This window comes from Buteo buteo, chromosome 17, assembly GCF_964188355.1.
Source record: "Buteo buteo chromosome 17, bButBut1.hap1.1, whole genome shotgun sequence".
Taxonomy (NCBI): Eukaryota; Metazoa; Chordata; class Aves; order Accipitriformes; family Accipitridae; genus Buteo; species Buteo buteo.
Genome location: NC_134187.1, coordinates 29,388,096 through 29,410,971, shown reverse-complemented (window position 1 = coordinate 29,410,971; position 22,876 = coordinate 29,388,096). Strand labels below are relative to the sequence as shown.

Sequence of the window (22,876 nt, the reverse complement as noted above, 5' to 3'; positions counted from 1 at the left end):
TTCAGGATGAAGCTAATACTGACAAGATGAGAATATTAATTTGTTATATGCGGCAAGACAATAAAAAAAGGTCGTTGCCTTTTAAAGGACTTTCTCCTGCAGCCTCTTGGTCATGCTCAGCCTGAGTTGCTGCATCCCCATCACTGCCAGTCTGGGGATAGGCAGGGCATCCCACTGCAGCACAGTGCAGGCTCATCAGCGTAGGAGAACTCTAGTACATTATATATTTTTGTTAATAAAACATATTATATATAGAAACTTGTTAGGTGTTATAAAAAGGAGCTTATTTTAAAATACCTATACAGAGACAGGCATTTGTCAACTCAACAATTTATGGTTTATTGATATTAATTATTTTGATGAATTACTGATACAGTTTTAAACTATATTGTTCCTATAATACCCCTTTGTGCTCTCATTTTAAGACAGAATAACAAATCAAGATTGTAGCAAGGGCTATGGAGCTCTACTGGGGCTGGATCCCTATGTCCCCAAGGAGCATCGTGCCAGGACTTCAGTGTCCCCCCAAAAAGACTCGGGGTGAGAATTCCCGATGATCAAGAATGGGGAGCAATGCCAGGAGAGCGTGATGAGCAGAGACAGCTTGGATGAGGTCAAGAGATAGGAAGGTTATAGGGGTTCCCAAAAGTGTAGGAGCTCTTTGGGAGCACGTGGCTGGATGTGGGAGAATGGTGGGCCACCAGTGGACTCCAGTTTCATGTGCTGATTCTACCAGTGTGATAACAGAGGGCTGAAAACTAGCTAATATAAGGAGGGACCTGTGCAGAATATTTTATGGCTTGGTAGTCTGGATCTGGACCTCCAACCTTGGCTAAAAGAGGATGCATCTCTCCCAGCATTTCTGCAGGAAGGAGAAATTGGGTTCGTTTGTAGGCAAGCTCAGGAGCAAGTGATATATAGTGCTTATAGTAGTTGATTTTCTGGGGAAATCAGGGGCTGAACTGGCTGTGGATCCAGCCAGGAACGGGGTCTGGACCTATTACACCCTCCCTATCTGCAATAGCTGCCATTTTTATTTGAGAGGAATATGATGGTGGATGAGTATTGGCTTCCATCTGTACAATAAGGGCTATTGTAGACTGCCAGAAATGTAGACAGAGGAAGAGGGATGGATGGATGGATGGATGGATGACTGGGCAAATGGATGAATGGATGCAAACTCAAGTTCATTTTGAATTATGCCATTTCCTAAGAGCAGTATGGATGCCTATCACTCTTGCTTCTTCCTTTGGATTCAGAGAATGTCTGTATTGCTCATTGAAACATCCATTGCTCCACACTTCCACTTGAATCTCTCACAGATAAAAGTCTCCTATTCCAAACTGAACAAGTGAATATTTCTGGCTGGCTTTTGCAGAGCCAATTGGGCTTAAAAATTTTTAAAAAAGAGTAAAAATCAAAAAAGCCTCCCCTAAAGTCCATGGCTGGTGCTCACATTAGCATAGGCAATGTCCCCTGACATCCGGGCAGCAGGCAGGAGCATCTGTGCCGGAGGGCTTGGGGGTGTTGGTGGAGGAGGGAGGGAGGAAATCTGGAACCCATAAGCTCCACTGATGTTTGCATTACCTTGCACGGCTGCATTGGTCTGCGCCTGGTCCGCCCACGGTCCTCCTCGCCCTATCAGCAAGAGCCATTCCCCAAAGTTATCCGAACGCCCTCCTCTCCGTAGCCCAAAGGAAAAACCAACCGAGCTCCTTGGAGGGCTCTGCAAGGCTTGGGAAGTTTGGGGAGGCTGAAGGGTGGATGCTCCAGGCTGTACCTCTTGAGCGGGCGCCGGCTCCTCTCCAGGCCTCCTTGCCGATGCGCTGCGGCTGCCGCATCTCGTGAGACCCCCCCAGAGCCCTTCGCCCGCAAGGTGCCGAGAAGATGAAAGAGGAAAGCATGTGCCCGGACTCCCCCGAAGGCAGCCTGGTCACCAGCGAGGAGGAAGGCGAGCGGCTGCACAAGAAATGCCTCCGCAAGCGCGGCCAGGGGGGCAAGCCGGCGGAGGATTGCGGCGCGCCCTCGCCGCAGGGCAAGCGGAGCAAGCGCAGCCCCGTCCCGCAGTCCTTCGAGGACGTGCACACGCAGCGCGTGATCGCCAACGTGCGGGAGCGCCAGCGGACCCAGTCGCTCAACGACGCCTTCGCGGAGCTGCGGAAGATCATCCCGACGTTGCCCTCCGACAAGCTGAGCAAGATCCAAACCCTCAAGCTGGCCGCCCGCTACATAGACTTCTTGTACCAGGTCCTGCAGAGCGATGAGCTGGACCACAAGATCACCAGCTGCAACTACCTGGCCCACGAGAGGCTCAGCTACGCCTTCTCCGTCTGGAGGATGGAAGGGGCTTGGTCCATGTCCGCATCCCACTGAGCCGGGGTATGTATCGCCACCTCCCCGCCGACACCTCCGTCCGTCCCTCGCTCCTCCATCCTCCACGCGTCTCCCCCAGGTCGGTCCCGCGGGGGAAACGCGCAGCAGCCGCCCCCTCCTCACGCTCCACGTGCAAGCGATTTGCTTTAACGAACCCCAGACGCCGCCAAGGCCGGCGGTCGGAGGAGGTGGCGATTCCCGACCTCGCCGGGGCCGGTAGGACGTTGCAGGGGGTCGAGCGGCGGAGCCCTAAAACGACTGATCTCATTTAGCGGGGTCTGGTCCGGGGCAGGCTAGTGAAAGGTTTAAAACGAGGGCTTAAAAAAAATCTGATTTATCCTCCCAGGGTAACCCGGGAGGGGGTGTAAATCAGCAGACACCCTCCTGAATGCGGTTGGGTTACCGAGGTGTCAAAGCCGCACGAGTGAGACCAGCGGCCGACGGCTGCTGTTGGTCCCACCGTGCGAAGCGCCCAGCCTTGTCCTGGCCGCCCGGATGAATCTCGGCTGCCATTCCCTGAAGCTGTTGGGTGGCCCTGGGGCCTCCAGCCTGCCGGGCTTTCTCCTAGCCCTCTCCTGAAGCGCTGCAGATAAGATGGGATCCGTAATCCCTTTGGATCTGTAGGCATTCCACGTTGCAGGGAATAAAATATTGAGCGAGGATGCCGGGGCGGTAAGGTTTGCCTGCTCGTTGCACTGCACCCCTTGCTTGATGTACTCAGCACCATCCAGCTACCACCTGAGCATCCTTTCAATCACTGGTAAAGCTGCTGAGAGGGGAATAATCCTATTTTCAGTGCTTTAGGTCTCATTGGGCTGGGAGAAAGGAGGGAACGGAGGGAGAAGGATCAGCTACGTGCTAACGTTTCCTGCAGCCCGCGAGCAGGAGCAGAAAGCTCCGGAGGACGTTCCCAAGCTGTGGACTTCGGGGACACTTCATGGGAGCCCAGTCCAGCTCCTGAGAGTCCCTGTTGTCCCCTAAGCAGGATCAGGGCTTCTGGCTTTTCTCGGGCACTGACTTATTAACCCCTGCCTTGTGTCGGCCCTGGTGCTGGGTGTGAGAGACCACCGGGTCCTCTGGGGAAGCCAGCTGCAAAAGGACACTTATTTTTCTTGCACCTACCACTAAGGGCTGCCCATGAAAGACCCTTTTCTTGTTATTTTCTGCCAGCAATTGGGGTCAGCCTCCTGCACCCTCCTGGCATGCCATTTCTCCTTCTGGCCGGTCTTACTGCAGTCCCAATTCAGTGCAGGGATGCGGGACCGTGCCCAACCATGGTCTCCTTCCAGGCAGAAGCATATGTAGCGTATATTTATAACCCAAGACAGGCCAGCCCCTGCGATGAGAAGTGCTGAGCGGGTGCAAGACCCTAATTTAAGGCATGCTGACCCCCAGCTGGGGCAGGGACTGGTGTGATGCTGCAGCCCGATGCGAGAGCTCTGGTCCCTGCCGAGGACGATGGGGTCCCGATGCCTTCGCCTTTAGGGTACTTCTGGGGGAAGCCATAGCGCAAAAAAAAATCGGCTTTCCATGCTGATCTCATGTTTCCAAAGGCCAGAGGGAGCGGGAAAGGGAGGAAAGTGGCCTTTCTGAGACAAAATATTTCATAGCAAACTGCTGCAAAGTGGCTCAAGTGATGGCCAGGCAGCAGGGGACCCTCTGCTGCGGCCGCTGACCCTCCTGCCGTTGGGCTTTGCCACTTAACATTTCAGGCCAGAATTTCAGGCCAGATCTGCAGATCTAGGTGCAAGCACCAGCTAAAGAGGTTGACCAGCTCCTAGGGGTGTTTCATTTAAAGATGTGCCACATTTAAACTCTCATTTTCCTGCAAGCCTTGCTAAGATCTCTTCTAACCCACTGGAAAACTGCCCGTTTTCTAAATCCATGTATAGATTTCAGTTATTTGGGGTAGACCTGGTTGTTTAAAAAAATGAAAGACTGTCTTTGCTGGAAGCAGGATTGCTGCCCCTTAGCCGTGGCTGGGTGCCGTCAGGGACACCTTCCCCTTCGGGACAGCCAGAAGCAAAGCATGTAGTTACTTGTTCTCACTTTGAGAAGCCAAAAAGCTGCCGGGGACAGTCGGGCTGCAGAGTTCCCCAAGCAGAGCAAGCCCATATCCCCCCCAGACCCTCTTCTACTCTCTTCTGGGCATCACATTTTTGCAGCCGGGTGAGTTTTGCAGTTTGCAGCTGGGTTATCCTGTTTCGGGGATGCGGGGTGCTCCGTGTATGCTCCCAAAAGACGAGGTCTGCTCGGCACGGCTCTGCCCTGCTCCTAAGTTTGCAAGAGAGGTGGAATCAGCCCGGTGGGACCGTGAGTTTCTTTGGTGGATGGTTTTTAAGAAAAAGCTGTGCACTTCGTTAAAGCCCAGCTAACGGGATTTTCGCCTTGGGGAGGTGTGGGGATTTTGAGTCCCCTCCCCATCGCCCCGAGACTCGGGGCCGTTGCTCTCGGCGCACGCGTGTGTGGGCTGACGTGCAGCTCTGCATCCGGTCATTGACTTGTAGACCTGTTTATTTAAACTGAGTGCTTGGCAGGAATTGTGTTCCCATGATAAACAGAGGTACTAAAGACCCTTAGTGATCTTAAAGACCTCTCTGCTAAATGAAAAAGCCTCCATGTAAAAAAAATCCCTCATGTCCTGTGAGCGTGGTACGCTCGGTGTGCTTATCATTGCTGGTTAATATTCATCCCAAGCGGCTCCGGTGCTTGCCTTGAGGCAAAGCATCCTTCAGCTGAATAGATAATAATCTGCTTTGTGCCAACCTGCAGCTGTATTCGGGTACCAATTAGCAACTCCCAGTTGGGCAGGGAAGTAATGGGAGGAGGATTTGCTAAGCAAAGACCAAGAAGAGGGAACAGCCACAGGGGAAGCGATGCTGGAGTTGGAAAGGCTGCGTCTCTCTCTCCCATAAGTGAATTAACCCAGTGCTTGCAATGGGACTGTAATTTTATAATGTAAAGCAGCTAATGGCTGCTGCGAGCGCTGGCATACTGGTCTCCACTGGAACTCAGCCTATTAAATATCAAAGGGTGCTGGAATAGCTGGATGTGGATATGCCCTTGTTAACCAGGAGACATCATCCGGGGAAAGAGGGATTGAGCCCTCAGGCAAGAAAAATAATGTTTGAAGTCCCCCAAGCTCACGGTTTTTCAGCACAGTCTTGAGCACATTAAAATGGTTTCTTTTCCTGCTGGAGGAGAAAATGAGGCTGGAAGCTGAAACTGCTGGCGGGGAAAGACTGGCGGAGTTGTAAGGGGTGATATTCCTTGCCCTTCATTTGTCTCCCTGGATTTATTGTCTTTCTTGCGTTGCCCTCACTTAATTGTCTATCCTGAAAGACCTTGGATAAATCTTCCCTTTGGGGACTGTTGCTCTTGCTTGGAGTCTGCTTTGTCGGGTGGATGTTTCATTTTCTTTTATTTATAAATACATCTCATTGCACAGTATTAAAGCACCAGGGTATTAAAGGAGCTTGGGGAAAGCTCCCTTCCCTATTCAGATCTGCTCAGAAAATGCATTTAAAGCAGCATCTGCTTCAAAAAGCTGCGATCCCTCTGCAGACTGGCAAGAAAGCGCGGTCCTGTCCGGCTGAGCTGCCTTGCCACCCTGGATCAGTCCTTTAAAAGCAGTGAGAAGTGGGTCCATTCGCTCACTGCTGGTTAAACTGGCCAAGGTGGTCCAGGATGCCCAGGCTGGCTCCGAGCAAGCCCAGGCACTGGGCTCTTCCTTAGCCAGGTCCAGCGGGCGAGGAGTTGCGCTGGCAGGAACCACCTCGCTTTCACTTTTGGTTTGAGCTCCCAGAAGAGACGAGGATTTACCCAAATCCTGGGAAATCTGTGCCTGGGTGATTTTTCTTTTTTCCATTCAGGTCAAGGGCCACGTTAAGTCCCAGCTGTACTCCGTGCTCCCATCCCTGTGCTCTGGCAGGATGCTTCTGGGATTTGCTCCTTCCTCTGGCATAGAGCAGGTTTAGAGGCCAGAATTTTCCTCCAAAGGTTGCTGGCTTCTCCCACAAGCGCAGAGCCGGTGTGGCATTTGCCACGGCATCTGCAGGATGGACAGCTAGAAGAAGAGATGTTCGGTGCCTTGAAGGCTCCAACTTTGGTGCCCCGGGGCAGGAGGAACTGCCCTAGATGAGGGATGGGGGACATCCCCCAAAATCCCGGGGCTGATCCCACACACTGGGCTCCAGGTAAGGCTGCAGGACCAGACGGGGCTGGGGATGCTCACCCCGACTGCTGTGTAGGAGCAAGGGGTGGCATCGCCTTTGCTGTCCCGATTTCGTCTGCCGCAGTTCCCAGAGCCCAGCCCGGAGCAGGGAAAGCCACAGGCTGTTCAGCCATCCCTCTCCAGGTCCCTTGGCATGAGAGCATCCAGCACAAGGATATGTCAAGGGGTTGCCATTCATCTCACCATCAGAAAAACCTTTTTCCAGCAAAAACTTCCACCTTTCTATTAAAGACGGAAGAACTCAACACCGAACCTGCCCGAGGGGACCAGGCTCCTCTCCATCGCAGGAAGGCAGGTTCTCCACACTACTCGGGATTAGTTAAAATTAAAACAGAGATAAAATTACAGAGCCAGCCCTCACGAGCATTAAAATGTCTGCCGGTTTACGATCCCCACGAGGAGACAGGCTCGCTAGATCTCAGCTGCGTTCGCTTAGCCCAGAGGAATGCCTTTGAAACGAACCCGTATTTCATCGCCGAGTGTCACGGGAATGCACCTGGGATCTGAGGGGGAACGAAGGAGATGCGTTAACAAGACGGGCTTTGCATTTAATTTCCTTTTATAGGGCTGTACCTGAACAGAGACGAGGGTGTTAATGCAGCGGAGGGAGGGAAGGGCAGTCGTCAGCCGGGGCGTTGAGGACGGGCTCGCAGAGCATTGCGTCTCCCCGGCTCCATGATCTGGTCCGTGCCGGCCTCGTGAGCATCCATCCCCAAGCCCTGCCCCATCGGAGCAGGGTTAATCCCCTCTGGAGGCTCCCAAAGCCCTTCGGCAGCCTTCACAATCATGCCGTGAGTGCGTTATTTGGTGTTAGACCTTGTTGGCTTAAGACGTGGCCGTGCCGTGAGGCGCGGGGAGGTTATTAAGATTTATAAGGGCTGAGATGCTCGTGCCTGTGTTTCCCACACCCCAGGACATCCCGGTGCTGTGCCAGCTGGATCCCGGCCTTTTTGGTTGCCCGTCGTGCCGGACACCGTTGCCCTTGAGCACCGTGGCTGTGCACAGCATCCATCACAGACCTTTCAGACCACGGTCCCAAAGGGACAGCGGTGGGACACGTCGGGCTTTGGGGATTTTTTTATTATTTTTTTTCTCCCTGCCATCTGGCTGGGGCAGGCTCTGTCCTGTCGGCAAGCCCCGAGGGCAGCCCTGCCTGCAGAGGGGGTGGGCAGGGGCTGCCCCCAGCAGCCTGCCGGCCCCCGTCTGCATTACCTCAGCGGTGCCCGGGGTGAATTACTGGAGGGTTTGATTTATTCCTCTCCAGGCTCCTCTCCGGAGAGTTAAAGGTCTCCACTATTGCACAAGGAGGGACTAGAAAAGCCGAAGGCTCGGCGGGGGTGGCGGGGGGGTGTGTGTGTGATGAAATAAAACCAGAGACCTGGGGGTGATGGGGAGAAAGCCCAGGACCAGCAAAATGAAACCATCGCCCCGCAGGGCTCGTCTCCCCTCGGCCCCCATGCCCGCTCCCTCAAGACCTGCTGGAGCCACTTCTAAATCTCCTCCAGCCCTTGCAGGAGCCGTTTCTCCCTGCCCAAGATCCGGATCAGGCCACCAGCCCGCTTTGCCCTGCTCCTGGGCTCGGTTCAACCGCACCACGGCCCCCGGCTCCAGGCTGGCGTCCGACGTCGGCTGGAGGCGCCCGGCGGCTCCGCAAGGGTCCCCTCCGGCGTCGCCCACCCTGGGGACGGTTTGTCGTCCTCCGGGCTGGGGAGGGAACAATTCATCACCGGGATAACACACCAGTCCTCCCCACGGAGGGGAGGGAAGGAGAGATGAGCGCTTCGGCTGCTTTTTCCTTCTCCATCCTCCCAGAGAAGCATATTTGGGGTAAAAGCTGTGATTTTTTTTGGAACGCTCACGGTCCCGGGCTCAGGTGCAGGGACGTTTCCCAGCGCGTCCCATGCAAATCCTTGCGGCTACGGGGAAGTCTGCGAATGCGAAGCACGAAGGCTCAGGAGCCAGCAACCAAACACGGCTCTTCCCCCCGCCGGCTTCCCAGCCGAGGGCCGGATTTTACATGATTTTGGGCAGCCTGGGCTGGCCGTGCCGAGCCAAAACCTCGGTGACTTGGCAGCCGGGCTGACCCCGTCTGTCTCCCCTTAGGTCTTACGCCTCCGCCTCGATGGAAACAAGCAGCAGCTTGCCAGCGCCCGGGCACCCAGACGCAGCCACCCCGCTCTCCTCCAGCACCCGAAAAAACCGACAGCAGCCTCCCCGGCGAGCAGGAGAGCACCAACCCCATCCCACCCCACCAGCCCCCCTCACTCCCGGGGCTGCTCTGACCTTTCCAAAAACCCAGGGCTGGGATAGAGGGACCCGAACCAGGACCTGGGTGGTTTTGCTTGGAGTGAGCTTGGTGGGATGCTGCGTATGAAACTCTTTAGGGTGTAATTTATTTTTGACTCGCAGGTAAGAAATAGTCGAGTTATCTACTCCGGTCCTAGCCGCCTGCTTGCCGAGCCTGCGGGGAAGCCGATGCTCGGCTCGGCAGGCTCGGTCCTCCCCGCTTTTCCCCCCCCGATGCCTGCGGCCAGCCCCGCAGCCAGGACGAGCGGGCAGCTGCCTTCTGCCAGGACCAGGCAGGACAAATCCTCTTGGGAATACGGGATGGGGCTCGAGCCCTCCCTTGCTGGTCTGGTCCTCGCTGCGTCCCCGGGGATATGAAAATGCGGCATCCAAGGGTTTGGCCAATGGACCGAGCACGGCTCGTGGGTTATGTCGGCTTTTATCCTGCTCTGAAGGTCTGCACCGTCACGACACCGTGGTTTGAACGGCTGCCTGGGGCACGGAGTGGATTTTGGGGGGGCTGCTGAACACCTCAACGAACCCCGAGGCTCGCGACACCCTCCACTCGCTCGTGTCCCATGGACGTGTCTCAAAATCACTCGCTCTGTTGGAAAAAACTGATTTCTTTGAAATTACTGGAAAATAAGGCTGGAGACGTTACACACAGCCCTTCCCTCTTCCCCGTGAGGACGGGGGAGTTTGGGGACATCTCGGGAGCGGTGCTGCTTCGGGGGGATTCAGGCTTTTTTTCGGGGGCGAGATCGAATTGGGTGATGCGGAGATGCTGGGGGGGTGAGAGAGGGGCATCGGGGTTTCCGGACAATCCCAATAAAGTCCAAAGGGAATTTTCCAAAGTTCAATCCTTTTGTTTCCTAAGGAAATGGTGCTGTTGTAAGCACGAGGCGGCGCGACCGCGCACCCACCCCTGCACCCTCTGTCAGCGCTGGTACTCGGCCAGTTTTATTTAAATTGGGCAAAAGAGAATCAGGTATTTTTTGCTTGTAATAGCAGAGAAAGGGGGGGGAAAGTCGCTGTAAGCGAGGCTGCAACAGGCACGCAACTCAAAATAATCCACGTGGGAGAGAAGTGTTACGAATGACTCAAAGCAGAGTTTCAATTAGTGATCACACTTTATTACACACCAGAGAATCCAACGAGAAGCGACAGCAAGGCTCAGACTATCTTTTTCTATATAATTCTCAATTTTTTATGTACAATGTGAGTGGATTCCCTGCTCTGGGGAGCTGACCGCAGCCTTTAAAAAGATCTGAATGTGCTTAAAAAAATAAAAATTCCGTTAAAAATAGGGTTGTGGATGGCTTCGTTGACTGCATCGGACAAAGTATTTTACACATGAAAAATGAAACCACCTTTAGAAATATAAATTTTCTTTCAAAAAAATAAAATGTGCTTTAAAAATAAAAGGAAAATACCTCTTTGTGGAGACTCAGGCTTCCAACCCTAATTAAAACAAAAGAGTAAAGCATCTTTGTAAAAATTATTTTTCAAGTAACATTTTGTTGAGTCTTTTTTTTAAAAAAAAAAATCCCTATATTGATTTATTTTAAAATGAGCGAAATGTCAGCCCTAAGGAAGGAATAATAATTTGAACCAAGGTCTTGGGGGGGTTTTCAGTATTTACAGCCCACAATCATGGTTGCTGTTACCAAAGACACAAAAAGTGGTGAAGGAAAAAGGTGTTTGGGGTCAAGGAGGGATGGATCTGGAGATGTTCTGGCCCTTAGTGTCTTCATGTGTCTTGGGGGAAAAGCCCCAATAAACCCTGTCCCCGAGGGATGGCCACCCCAGCACGACGCTGGGTGTCCCACAGCACCCTTGCCGTGGTTGCCCACCATGTCACGAGGCTTTTCTCGCCGTGCCACCAAACCTGCCCATCGGCTGGAAAGCACGAGTGAGTCCTGTGGGACCCGGTGCCCGTTTCGGAGATCCCATCCGCCGTTTGCAATGGGGTGGATTGCGCTCGTCCGGAATTCACGGGGATGGCTGCAGAGGAGATCTCCTGCCCGGAGCTGGAGGAGATGTCCACCATCGGCTTCACGGTGGGACTCCTCTGCCTGATGTTCAGCTGTTAAAATCAGGCAGCTGGGAGCTCAGTGAGGTCCCTCCCTCCATCCTAACCGAAAAGCAGGGGGGGGGAGCACCCAGACAGCGATGCACCCACCCAGACCTGGGCTTCAGCATCGCCACGGCAGGACCTGCACCCACGGGACCCCACCACCTCCTCCAGCCTCCGCGCTCAGCGGACACCACTGAAAGGGACATTTAGGAGGGACCTGGGAACACCGAGGTGCCACCCCATGGGGCGGGGGGACCCTTCCAAGGGAGCACGTAAGTCTGCTAGGAAAAACCCCCCCCCCGCTTGCCTCACCGCCGCGTTGTTTTGGGGTTGAAACCACAAGCGACCGGTTGGTAGATGGGTTGGTAGATGGGTTCTCATGAACCGTTCGGCACATCGGCTGCCGGCGGGATGACACAACAGGGGAGCGAAGGCAGAGGGGTTGCACAGGGTTTTGGTTCCAGTTTGGGGAGGTCCCTACCTCGTGGAGTGCGCAGGATGAGTTGATTTCTGGGCCACCCACCCCAGCCCAGGCTGGGTGATGCTCATGAAGGGTCTCGCTGGGTGCTCCCAGCCAGACCTACCAGGCTGGGAAGGGCCAGCCCTTGAATTCATGAGCTTAATTAATCACAGCTTTTTTTCCTTTGGTATCATGCCCTGATAGACCCAGAGGAAACCTGAAAAAAGTTAAATGCTGAAGAAGTTTAAAAGCGAGGAAAGAGGCCATTTGTTTGGGGCATTTCCTCTGCTTTAAGGCAATAACAGCTTCCACAGCCGAGCTCACCCAGTTGCACCCACAGCTTTCTCCCGGTGGAAACTGGGGCACAAACTCTCCTTTGATATCGAGCTTTGGGCTTCCTTGGAGGCGAGGAGCAGCCACAGCTTCCTCCTTTACTCCAGCACAGCTCCTGCGTTGCAAGAGTCCAGCTGGGACCCACTGGGAGAAACGGGGATGAGGTTGGGACTGAGCAGGGAAGGGAAACCGAGGCAGGCAGTGGGAGAAGTGGCGGCACAGGAGGAGCCACGGCAGAGGGGCTGCGGGGTGACGGACACGGCGAAGGGGATGGAGCAGAGGGAAGGGGCCGCAGTGGTTGGCACGGCCATAGGGAAGGGGGGGGGACAGTACCAGCCCCCGGCTTGGGGCCACCAGTAATGCCCCAGTTCCCCAAGGCTGGAGAAGCAGCAGGTCCTTCCCACCACCCCCCAGCTCACCTGGGGAGACCCACAGGATTGAGGGATAGTTGTCTACAAATGCCAGGCTCTGGAGAAGACAGAGAGGGGTTTGAGGTGCTTTTTAACCCCTTCTTGCCCGTTGCAATGTGATTGCCCTCCCTCCTGTCCAGCAAGAAGCTGCCGTGGAGGGAGCCCATCCCAGGACCACCTTGCGTGGGGACCCGAGCCCCGGCAGCCATCGGAAGGGTATGGGCAGTGCTGCGGTGTGGCCATGATGACTTCTCTGCGTGTCGCTCGGCTGTAAAGGATCTCGCACCCTCCCAAGTCTCTGCCACGGGGCGCTGCTGGACCCCAGCTCTGGGCAGTCTGAGACACAGAAATGTTTTATTCTTCCAAGGTCTTTTTTTTTTTTCCCCTCCTTGTTACGGTTTTTTTGTTTGGTTTTTTTTTTTTTTTACAAAATCTCCCTGTGCCTGCAGACAGAGCCCAGCCACCTCCTGAGCTCAACCAGTCCCATCCACCCCCTCCACCCCAGCCCAGCTGTCCCCAAACCCCACTGCAGCCCAGCACCATGACACCCGAGCGGGGACCTGTCCCTGTGGGACACAGGGAAGACACAGGGGGTGAAGAGCCACACAATGCAGTAGGAGATGGGAAGAAAGCAAATCTAGATGGACAGCTCATTTTGGGGGGGCCTGACCCTGCCTCTGTCACCCTGAGATGGCACAGGGACAGGCACTGTATTGCTGGGGCTTTGGGCATCCCTGGGGGAGCTGAGCGCCAAGCAGAGGGTGACAGGACTTGATCTGATCTCAGTTGGAGAAGAGGAGCCCATCGGGGTGCTGGGGGTGGGCTCGGGGTGCAGCTGCAGGGAGCGTGGGCTCAGAGGGGAGACTGGAAGACAGCTGGGCTGCCCCTGCTTTAGGGATTACAGGGGTCTACATTGATACAGATCCTCAGGTCAGCGGGTTGCTGAAAAGGGCTCAAGGCACCTTGGCAACGTCCACACGAAGAGGTGTTTGTTCCCGAAATTCCCATGGAAAGAAGAGTACGTAAGGTTCACATTAGCACACGTCAATTGTATATAGTGCAAATCAGAGCCCCAGCACCAGAGGGTTCACGCTCTGGTTAGTGGTTAGGATGTCCCATGGGTGCAATCCTGGGCACTGCAGACACTCCAGCCCTTGCTCTTCCCCAACTGCAGGGCATCGGCGCATCATCCACAGCTGTCCAAACCCTTCTCGTGCAGAACGAGCTCATGGCCCGTGTCACCATCACACTCGCTCCCACCTTGTGCCCCACCGGAGGAAGGGAAGGCAGGAGGCCTTCGCGAGAAGACACAGAGAGCCTGGCCCTCCCGAGCAAAACACAGGGCTGCTTCTCAAAGGCATCGCTGCCTGGCTGGAGAGGAGCTCTGGGTGCAGTCCCGAAGGCGACTCTAACCACCCGCAGCACGGCCACAACATCCATCCCAACACCCACCCCTTCCCCAAGGGTGAGGAAGATCCCAGGAGAAGGGCAGGTCTGTGTCTGGCTGCCACCGCAGCCAGAGGGGTGGAGGTTCTCTCACACATGTCCCCAGAGGGGTTTCAGGTCCTGAAGGTTGGGGACTGATTGCAGGCACGGTCTAGGTTTGCAAGGCCACGCCGTGCAGAGGGAGTTTGTGGTTTTCCATCGGTCCCGAGCAGGAGGACATCTTCCAGGTGGCTGCAGGAGCATCCTTTCTGGGAGACCTGCAGAGGCGGCAGCCAAAGGTCCAGGCCATTTCAGGACCATGACTCGGGGAGTGAGGATGACGTGGCAAACGGGAAGCCAGGAGTGAAGAGCGAGCGCTGGGCTCAGGAGAGTCCAGCCACATCCTGGAAGCAGAGGAGCAAAGAACATCACTGCTCATCACTGGTTCATGGGCTCCTCTTCCTCCATCGGCTCGTCCTCTGGCCTGAAATGGAGAAACACAACACATGAGACAAGGAGGAGACTTGTGCGACACAACGCATCCCTCAGCATTCAAGGGGCCTTCTGGCAAGTCCAACATCTGGAGCTATTCAACAAGCCTCCCAACTCGCCAGTCCTTCCTGCTCCACACAGACCCACGCAGACTCTGTCTGAGTCCTGGTGAGGATGAGAAAAGGTGGTAGAGAGGTGGGGACCCTGCTGAAAAGACATGATGCACCCCTACATCTCCAGCCTCCAAGGAAGGGAGGAGGATTTGGTCTCATTTTCATCTTGTTTGGGAAGAGCCCAGCACTGAATCCCCCAGAAGCCAATCCAGGTCCTGACCACGTGGATGGATGCAGGACCTCACCCCACTACCCACTGATGCTGAACACTGGAGCCAAATCTGCCAGGATGTGAGGGTCACAGGACCAGAGCTCTCGGGGAGGAGGATGGTTGTAATTTTTACCTCCCAGAGCCCAAGACCTGTGTGAAGCCAGTACTGTCCTGGCCTCCCAGAAGTTCATCTGGCTGTGGGACGTGGCCTTTCTCTGCTGCCACCCCTGTAAGGGTCGGAGCAAGGCACACAGGGAGTAAGGGGCACCCACATCTCCCAGGATCAATTAAGAGCATCACCTCTTCTCCACCATCACGGCTACTGAGAGGGAGGCCAAGGCTGTGACCGTCTCCACCTCTTCTGCCTCGTGGTGCTGTGCCTCCAGGAAGGAGCAGCCCAGCTTGGAGGCAAAGCGCTGTACGGCCACCCAGTATTTACCTGCAGGAGAAGCAAAAATCAGGAGGTGCCAAGATAGGGCTGCCCCAGGTCTCTGGGCTTCCCTTGCAGTGAATGCACGCATGGAGCATCACCCTCGCATCAGGAGGATGATGATGGAGGGCTCCACTGGGGTCTTGTATGCCAAGTGTCCCCTTGCAGGTCATGGGGTTTACTGGAAAGGGGAGGAAATACTAACTCCTGGCCCTTCCATGTTAGCTAACTGAGTCCCCGGCCCTGGGACACTCACTCTGGACCTGGATCACTGTTTCCAAGGAGCGCACAGCATTGGGATTTGGTTTCTGCCTCATGCTTTCTTCTGGGAGAGGGTCCAGCTGCCAAATGAAGACACGAGGTGGTCAACAGGAGGGAGCTGTGCCCAGGGCTCGGCTCACAGCATCAATCCAGCCCCACAGCCACGACCCGCTAACCCTTAGCTCTCACCTCATTGCCCAGCAAGGCTGACACGCAGGCTTCAGATGCATCGCAGATGGCCGTAAGGTCATGGCCACCTTCTAGCGCCAGGACGATAGCTCCGCCAGCCAGGCTCATCAGTTGCTTTGTCATGTAGCCGAAGCCTGGAGGAGAAGCCCAAGGGGATGCTGTCAGCCTCCCTGCCCAAAACGCTGGGGCCCTGGCCCTCGATGCCGGGCTGGCACAACCCCAAAGATCTTCCCTGGCTCCCTGGAGAGCTGCCGTCCCTACACCATGGTCCCAGCCTGGGTAGGCAGTGGGAACAACCTGCCCTGAGCCAGTGGCATTGCTTCCACCTCCTTACATTTAGCAGAGACTTTGTAGCCACCCAGGGGTGGCGGGTGGCCATCAGCTGCGTCGAAGCCGGCCGACACCAGCACCACATCGGGGGAGAATTCGTGTGCAATCGGCATCACCACCGTCCTGCGTGGGTAAAAAACAAGCAAGAGGTGTTAAGTGCTGGCTCAGCCTGACACAGAGAGAAAGAGGAGATGAGCAGAAACACAAGGAACAGTACCTGAAAGCAGCCAGATACTCAGGGTCACCCATGGGGGGGTCGAGCCCTCCAGTCCAGGCTACGTTGACATTAAATCCCTCACCAGGGCCAGCACCAACCTGCGAGAGAGCAAGGACAGCAGTGAAGGCCTGGATGTGGCCTGCAGGGATGCTGGGGCATTGCCCTGAGCAGGTTCCACCTCTGCCAGGCTCCCAGGAGGCAGGGCTGGGTGTCCCACACCCCCTGCCCTGTGCCACAGGAACCAGCTGGGTGTGCAAAGCTTGCTGAAGAGCAGCAGAAGCCATGGCATTTTCCTGACGTTTCCTGGAGCCACGCAGCCATCAGTCCCCGTCCTTGCACTGCTGGCTGCAGGCTGGGATGAAGCCTCGGCTCTGCAGCCAGCTGGGTGAACCAGGCAGGATCAGGCATCAAAAGGAAAGGAGCCCGCAAAGCACTGACACAAAACTACCCTCTGCTCAAACCCAGCAGTGCCTTGTTCTGGCTATCGCCTTTGCCATCAGCGCTCCCCTTCCCAGACAGAGATGCACAGACCTTGCAGCCTGTCGGTGTTTTTTTACCTCATCAGCAGCCCCACTACCAGGGAAGAAGTTGCCATCATCGTGACGATGCAAAGAGATGTAGAGAACATCGGGGTCTCTGTAGAAGATCTGCTGGGTCCCATTGCCATGGTGAACATCCTAGAGGGAGAAAAAGATTGGGAGAACGCTCTTTTTTTCAGCCTTCAGGGTGGCCCAATAGCCTAATGGAGCTAAAAGCAACTGGATCTCTACCCTGCTCCAGGGCTGGGTCCCCCATCCCCAGGATCTGCTCCTGTGGTTCTCAGCCACACTCCTGGCAGCCAGTCCCCGAAAGAGGAGGTTTCGCTGCTCTCCGGTCCAGCTCCAAACCAGAACTGGGAGGAGGTGCAGACACCCACTCCTGGGGACATCCTGGGGAGGAGCAGGGACACGCTGGGCGACAGAGGAGACTTACCCAGTCCACAATGAGGATCTTGCTGAGTTTCCCTTTCTGCTGCAGCTGCCTTGCGGCAATGGCCACCGAGTTAAAGAAGCAGAATCCCCTGCAAAGAGGGAGTCAGAGCCAGTTAACACTGGGGCCCTTCCTGAGCAACCCTTCCTTCCTGGCCCACATGCTCCACAAAGGGTGGGCTCACCCTTTCCCCTCTTCCCCCTGGCCTGGATATGGATGGGTTCTGGGGGAGGTTAGTCTGGAGTAATTTTGAGCCAAAGAGCTGTTTTTTGGGGCTTCCCACATGCCAGCCCAAAGACCGGTAGCTTGGGAAGGGGCTCTTACATGGCAGTGGAAGGATCCGCGTGATGTCCAGGTGGCCGCACCACAGCAAAGCCGTTCTGGGGACAAAACAAAGGCAAGGTGATCAGAGCTGCTACCCCCAACATCGTGCACCCCCTCCACCCCCTGGCTGGCTGGTCCTGCCCCATGGGGACAGCTGGGGATGGAGCCTGCAGCAGCACAAGGCTGGGAGCATCTGGTGCCGGCTGTCGAGACCCCACAGCCCCCCTCTTGCCTGGCCACGGGATGATGCACAGATTTGGGACCTCCACGTGAAGCCAGCCTACCTTCAGCTCCCTGGTGGCCACCTTGAAGGCCAGCTCGGTGACGCTGCCCACGGCCCAGCGGGCAGCGTTGGAGGAATGCAGCTCGTTCCAGATGGTATCGCTGTCCACCTGGAAGCAAGAAGATCGGTCAGACAGGGACAAGGCACTAGTGGAGGAGGTCTCAGTCACAGGACCCACGCTCTCTGCCAGCCACCCTGCTCAGGGCCAGGGGCTGAAGTCCCATGCAGGCTGAAGGGCCAGGTGTCATGGAGCTGGACCACCTCGCACAAAAAATGGGGCAAGCTCCCCAGCGGCTCCCTGGTGCTGCTGGCCGGGATGGCAGCTCCTGTGCCTGCTGTCAGCCCCAGCCCCCAGCCGAGCTCCGCACAGAGCATCTCGCCCTGCACCCGAGGGCTGGAAGGAGTGACTGAGAAAATGCTCATTACCTTCTTTATCTTATTTTATTTAACCAAACATCTTGGTTTGATCAGGATCACGTCAAGGGCCGAGCCAGAGCCGGAAAACTCAAGTCTCTTCTGATCAACGCCATGTGTGCAACTCAAAGGCTCCCCTCTGCCCACGGAGAGAGGCAGCTCCAGCCCCTCGCCTTTGGGGCACGGGCGAGAGGAGAGCAGGGAGGGGGAAGCAGAGCGGGGAAAGTAGATGCAAACGGGGCTGAGAAGAGCTGGTGCCCAGCAGTGGGGGCAAGGAGAGGAGAAGAACCAGAAGAGGCAGCAGGAAGGCATGGAGTGAGACCATTCCTGAAAGAGAGAGAGAAGGACAGAGACAGGGGGGAGAGAGGAAAAGAGGAGAATGCAATGAATGGAGAGAAACCAGGACGGCAAGCTGTGAAAGGAGGGGCCACAGAAGTGCCTGGAGGGAAGTGGCAAGCTGCTGTCCCCCTGACACTGCTCCTCTCCCTCAATGGGGACCACGGCTTGCAGCTTTCCCCGGCCACCCCGCCAGCTTGCTCCCTTCTACCACCTCAGTCTCTTAGAAATGGCTGTGACGGGCTTTTGGTTCCTGGGGCCCTTAGAGTAAGGAGGCATAAAGGATCCCCTTTCAAGGCTGAGATGCTTAGGTCCATCCCAAGGACAGGGGGAAGCTCTGATACAACGACAGCTTGCCCACAGATGGAGTGCTCCCACCTGAGGCTACCCAGCCTCAGCAGCCCAAAGGCTTCGGGAGCTCCCTCTCCACTCAAGCCCACGAGGAGGCCCTCAATGGGGACAGAAGAAAGGAATAACCCCGTCCAAAACCAGCCAGAGCAGAGGTTGAGCACTTACCCCCACCCCTCCGCAGGGCAACATGACAAACATCCGCTGCGACAGGATCCCTGCAGAGAGAGAGGACAGGGAGGACTTCAGAGCTGAGACACTGGGGAATGGTGGGGGACAGGGCACATAGCACAGGGAGGGAGGTTTGGGCTGCTTGGCCAGAACTAGAACCAGCTTCCAGGGAAGCTGCTCGGTGCGGTCCCCACGGCTGAGGGTGCTCCGAACCCCGGTGTGGATGTGTGGGCAGTGACAGGCAGAAGGCAAGGGCACTGCTGCCCAAGGGAGCGGTGTGGATGTGGACTCACCTGCCAGCTTCCCGTTGTCCAGTTTCAGGCGGTTGAGGGGATTGGTGCCGTAGAGAAAGACGTGGCGCTCAGTATGGACGCACTGCAGCTCTTCCAGGGTGGCCTTGCGTCCCCGCAGACACTGTGGCAGACAGGGGCTGTGACCAAGCCGCTCCAGGTGGGAGACAACAGACTTTCCCACCCAAGCATGCCAGCCTCCGAGGGTGAAGGTGGCATGTCCTGCTGTCCGAGTACAGCCACAACTCGTATCACCGCAGCTGGGGAGGCAGCTGCAAGGCTGAACACTGTGCTTCTTGCATTGGATTTGAACTTGAGCACTCCCCTCATCCGCAGGCAGGGATCAGGCAGGGAATGCCAGCACCACCTTCCTACAACTGCAGAGCCTTGTGTGGACCAGTCAGCCCAGCTAGACCAGGGCAAGGTTTCTAACAGATTGGAACTGACACTGATGTTCCCAGAGTTGGCAAAACACCCTGTTTCGATAAGGATCACGCCTGTCCCTATGCCCATCTTCCAGCAGAGCAGACTGCTGCTGCCATCCGAAGCTGGAGATGGTCAGACCAGCACACTCCAACTTAGCACTGCCAGCAATGGACAAGTCCAAGCCCTCTGGATAATGGTGGTAAGCCAGCTGAGAAGATCTGGGAGCAAAAGGGACGGAGATGGGAGCAAGAGACCCTATCACACCCCTAGCATCAGATCTGCTCGTACCAGCATCCCCCTCCCACACAGTCGTCCGGCTCCCACCCTGCTGCTCACCCTCACCTCGCACTGGCTGCGCAGCCCTCTCTCCTGCAGACGGGACCAGATGCTCTGGATCCTGCCTGCATGCTCTGGGTGGTTGCTGTTGTCACCACAGGAGCACTGGTGTTTGAGCATCACCGAGTCGTAAACCAGCCCTGCAACGCACAAGGAGAGCTGCTGTCCTAAGACTGGACTGGACTGGACACCCAGGCCTCAATGGTGCTAATTCAGCCCTAATTCAGCTCCTTTTCAGGGGCCCCACACACCTGTAACTATTTGATTTGACTGAAACACCTCCCTCAAACCATGGGACCCTCTGTCCCAACATGCTTGAAGCAAATCCTGCCTTGGATATGTAAGAGAGCTGAACCTTGCCAGCATCGCTGGACCAGGATGACAGTCAAGGGGCCAGATGGACAAGTCCTGCTTGGAAAAGCCACCTTAGATAAGGAGAAGGGGACTCTCACGGCTTGCTCTGCTCTTTTTGCAGCCAGCCAGAGTGCTCCCAAGCTTTTATGAGTCTGGGAGTGACCAGGACTGATGCTAAGCTGCCCCTGGGCATCCCCACCTCCCTTCCAAGCTCTTGTCACCAGCCCCTGCTACTGCTCCAGCTGTGACAGCCCTGCACAGGGGCTGGGATCTACCTGTTGTGAAGTGCGGCTTAGCTGGTTGCTCCTGCACAGGCAGAGAGAGCGTCTTGGAGGCTGTGTCCTGGGCAGGAAGGGAGACGGTTGCGGTGGCAGGAGATGACTGAGCCCTGGAAAGGGGCCTGTGCCCCGCATGGATGGTGGAGACCACCGGGGAGTCAGCCAAGGGCTGCCGCTTGAGGAGCTGGTGCTGCACGCGCTGGTAGGAATCCCAGAGATAGGCCTGATGGAGAGAGACGGTGGTGAGCACGACAGTCGGAGCAAGGCACCAGGGCAGCGAGAGGAGCATCACCCAGCACAGGGAAGGGAAGCATCCACTGTGCACCCTCCCAGGGTCTGGATACGACAGCCCCCTCCATGCTGGGGGGCTCCGAGCCACAGGATTGCAGGAGCTGGGACACGTCAGGCAGCATCTGCTGCTCTCTGCTGGCTCAGCCCTGCAGTGCTGGGCAGCAAGGTGCAGCAATTTGGAGGATGATGCCCAGCCTTACTGACACCAGGGGTGGCTGCAGCTCTCGCCCCTGTCCTAGCGAACTGCCCCATGCTCAAGGAAGGTACAGACGTGGTGCCTGTGTCCTTACCCACACAGCACCCCTTTACACAGGTGGCTCTCAGGGTCTGATCTGAATCTTCCCAGGCTCAGGATGCTACCAGCTTTGCTGGGTTTGTGCAAAGCCTCTGGGAGACACCAAGGGACAGAGAAAAGAATTGTTCCAAATTGCAGGGCAGGGCTCTCTGCGTGCTGCCTGTTCAGGTCTAATGCTCAAAGCAATTAAGCCACAACTGGAGAGAGGGACAAGGCTAGGCACTCCACCTCTTACAGCCCACTCCTGAGCCTGTTACGAAGGCTTCAAACCACCCCCAGGGCTCTCCGCAACTTGGGGCCGCCAGGGAAGGCATTGTCCCTTTTGCCCATGGGCTCCTTGTGCCCAGTAGGAAAAGGGCTGCTCCGGGTTGGCAGCCCAGACCCCTCCCCAGGGCTCTCTCTGATCTCTGCCAGCCCTTGTGTACCTGCTGTAGGACAAGCTCCTCTTGAGGCTGCATCATCTTCTGTGTCCTCTCAGGCTCCTTCACGCTGCTCCCCGGCCGTGTGGGCTCCACGCGTGCCCTTGCCGGGTCACTGCTCTCCGCCCCGGCTTCTGGGAGAGTCCCCTCGGCCTCCATGTCCTCCGACGAGGGGATCTGCCGCAGACGGGGCTTCTCACTGGATTTAGCCATGCGCTGCAGCCAGAGGGGTCAGGAATGAGCACAGAGAGGTGGCAGGGGACAGGTCAGGCCAAAAAAGTCATGGGGGGTGGCAGGGCATCTCAGGGCAGGAGCACAATGGATGTGGGAGCCAAGGAAGCTGAGCAGGTACCCTCAGCTTGCTGCTACAAGTCTGGGCAAGGCAGCACCTCGCGTTCCTGGCTAGGGCTTGGCCCTGGACATCTAATACTCACTGCCCAGCAGGTAACGATGCCATCTCGCACCCTTCTAGCATCTGTCTCCCACTGCCTCCTACACACCCCGGCTGGGCCTCCGTGACTTACCTTGCCCAGATGCGTCTGCTGCTTGAGTCTCTCCAGGAACTGGGTGTGATGCTGCTGGTACACCAGTTGCTGCTGGATGGCCTTGGGGTTCTGGGGCAGGGGTTCCGAGCGGGTCCTGCCCAGTGGTTTATGGTGGCCTGGGAGTGACAGGCGCTCTGCAGAGATGAGCGAGGGGGCGAAGGAGAAGGGGACTGTTCCCAGACCTGGCACTGGAGGGGAGAGGAAAGAGACGTGAGGGGTGACATTATCCACTGGGCAGACATAACACCCTGCAGAGCTGTCAGTCCACACCGTGGCAAGCAGCAGGGCTGTCTGTACCTATACAGACTATCTCCAGACAGCCGTAAAAATGACAGTGACCCAGCCCTGGAGCCCGGTATCTGGTAGGCTAGGATGGATGGGCTGTGCCTTTATGAGTCCCCTCCTTCTGTCTCCATCGCTTTGGCATCACACAGCCCACAGGGATCTGGGGACAGGATCTGGCTGACCTCAATCATCTCAGTCCTCCCTCAGCTTCATCCTCAATGGGAGAAGCTTCCTTCACTGCAGGTATGACAGGGCAGGGAGAGATGGAGCTAGGAACCAGCACAAAAGAGCCAGTTTTCTCTCTGCTGCAGTCAGAGCAGATTACTTAGAGGGGTTGGGGGGACTAAGGCAGCTAGATGCACAGCCAAGAGGTCTGAGCTGCCCTGCTGAACAGAGGGTCTGTAGTGAAATCTGCTGGCACAAAAGCCTAGGAAGAGGTAGGAAAGAACCCTTGGAGAGGGGCTCCTGGGCTGAAGAAAGGGTGAACAGCTCCACACCAGCCCAGCTGAGGCAGGGCAAGGAGCAGGTGGAGAGAAGAGCCAAAGCTATGGTGCTCTCTGCATTGTCAAGGCCATGGTGCATGCAGAACTCTGGTTTCACCCATGGCAAGGACATGCTTGCTGGCTAGCCAGAACCAGGGTCAACATCTTCCACTCCCTCAGCCCCGGCTC

At 56.3% G+C, this 22,876-nt stretch overlaps 2 protein-coding genes across 15 annotated transcripts in view; one reads left to right on the top strand and one right to left on the bottom strand.

Moving 5' to 3' along the window:
• Nucleotides 1-1,699: 1,699 nt before the first annotated feature.
• On the top strand, nucleotides 1,700-10,314 carry LOC142041014 (twist-related protein 2-like). The gene is made up of 2 exons (XM_075049520.1): nucleotides 1,700-2,379; nucleotides 8,711-10,314. Exon 1 carries the CDS (start codon nucleotides 1,888-1,890, stop codon nucleotides 2,371-2,373), a length of 486 nt encoding a protein of 161 aa, XP_074905621.1. The 5' UTR covers nucleotides 1,700-1,887; the 3' UTR covers nucleotides 2,374-2,379; nucleotides 8,711-10,314.
• Nucleotides 10,315-12,508: 2,194 nt separating this feature from the next.
• HDAC7 (histone deacetylase 7) overlaps nucleotides 12,509-22,876 on the bottom strand; it is a 91,669-nt gene continuing 81,301 nt past the window's right edge. For 12 of the 14 annotated variants that reach the window (XM_075049512.1, XM_075049514.1, XM_075049509.1 and 9 more), the window contains 16 exons: nucleotides 21,900-22,108; nucleotides 21,382-21,591; nucleotides 20,368-20,593; nucleotides 19,745-19,878; nucleotides 18,980-19,100; nucleotides 18,684-18,733; nucleotides 17,419-17,526; nucleotides 17,135-17,190; nucleotides 16,814-16,901; nucleotides 16,399-16,518; nucleotides 15,842-15,939; nucleotides 15,629-15,747; nucleotides 15,295-15,428; nucleotides 15,101-15,185; nucleotides 14,715-14,853; nucleotides 12,509-14,082 (listed from right to left, as the gene is read on the bottom strand). In XM_075049512.1, coding sequence (XP_074905613.1) covers nucleotides 14,037-14,082; nucleotides 14,715-14,853; nucleotides 15,101-15,185; nucleotides 15,295-15,428; nucleotides 15,629-15,747; nucleotides 15,842-15,939; nucleotides 16,399-16,518; nucleotides 16,814-16,901; nucleotides 17,135-17,190; nucleotides 17,419-17,526; nucleotides 18,684-18,733; nucleotides 18,980-19,100; nucleotides 19,745-19,878; nucleotides 20,368-20,593; nucleotides 21,382-21,591; nucleotides 21,900-22,108 — 1,943 coding nt within the window. In that variant the 3' untranslated portion in view covers nucleotides 12,509-14,036. Of the gene's footprint in view, nucleotides 14,083-14,714; nucleotides 14,854-15,100; nucleotides 15,186-15,294; nucleotides 15,429-15,628; nucleotides 15,748-15,841; nucleotides 15,940-16,398; nucleotides 16,519-16,813; nucleotides 16,902-17,134; nucleotides 17,191-17,418; nucleotides 18,159-18,683; nucleotides 18,734-18,979; nucleotides 19,101-19,744; nucleotides 19,879-20,367; nucleotides 20,594-21,381; nucleotides 21,592-21,899; nucleotides 22,109-22,876 lie in introns of those variants that run through there. The other 2 variants (XR_012653344.1, XR_012653343.1) reach the window with 2 other exon arrangements.

Coding starts and splice junctions, on each gene's coding strand:
- LOC142041014 (XM_075049520.1), top strand. CDS start 1,888: ATGAAAGAGGAAAGCATGTGCCCGGACTCCCCCGAAGGCAGCCTGGTC.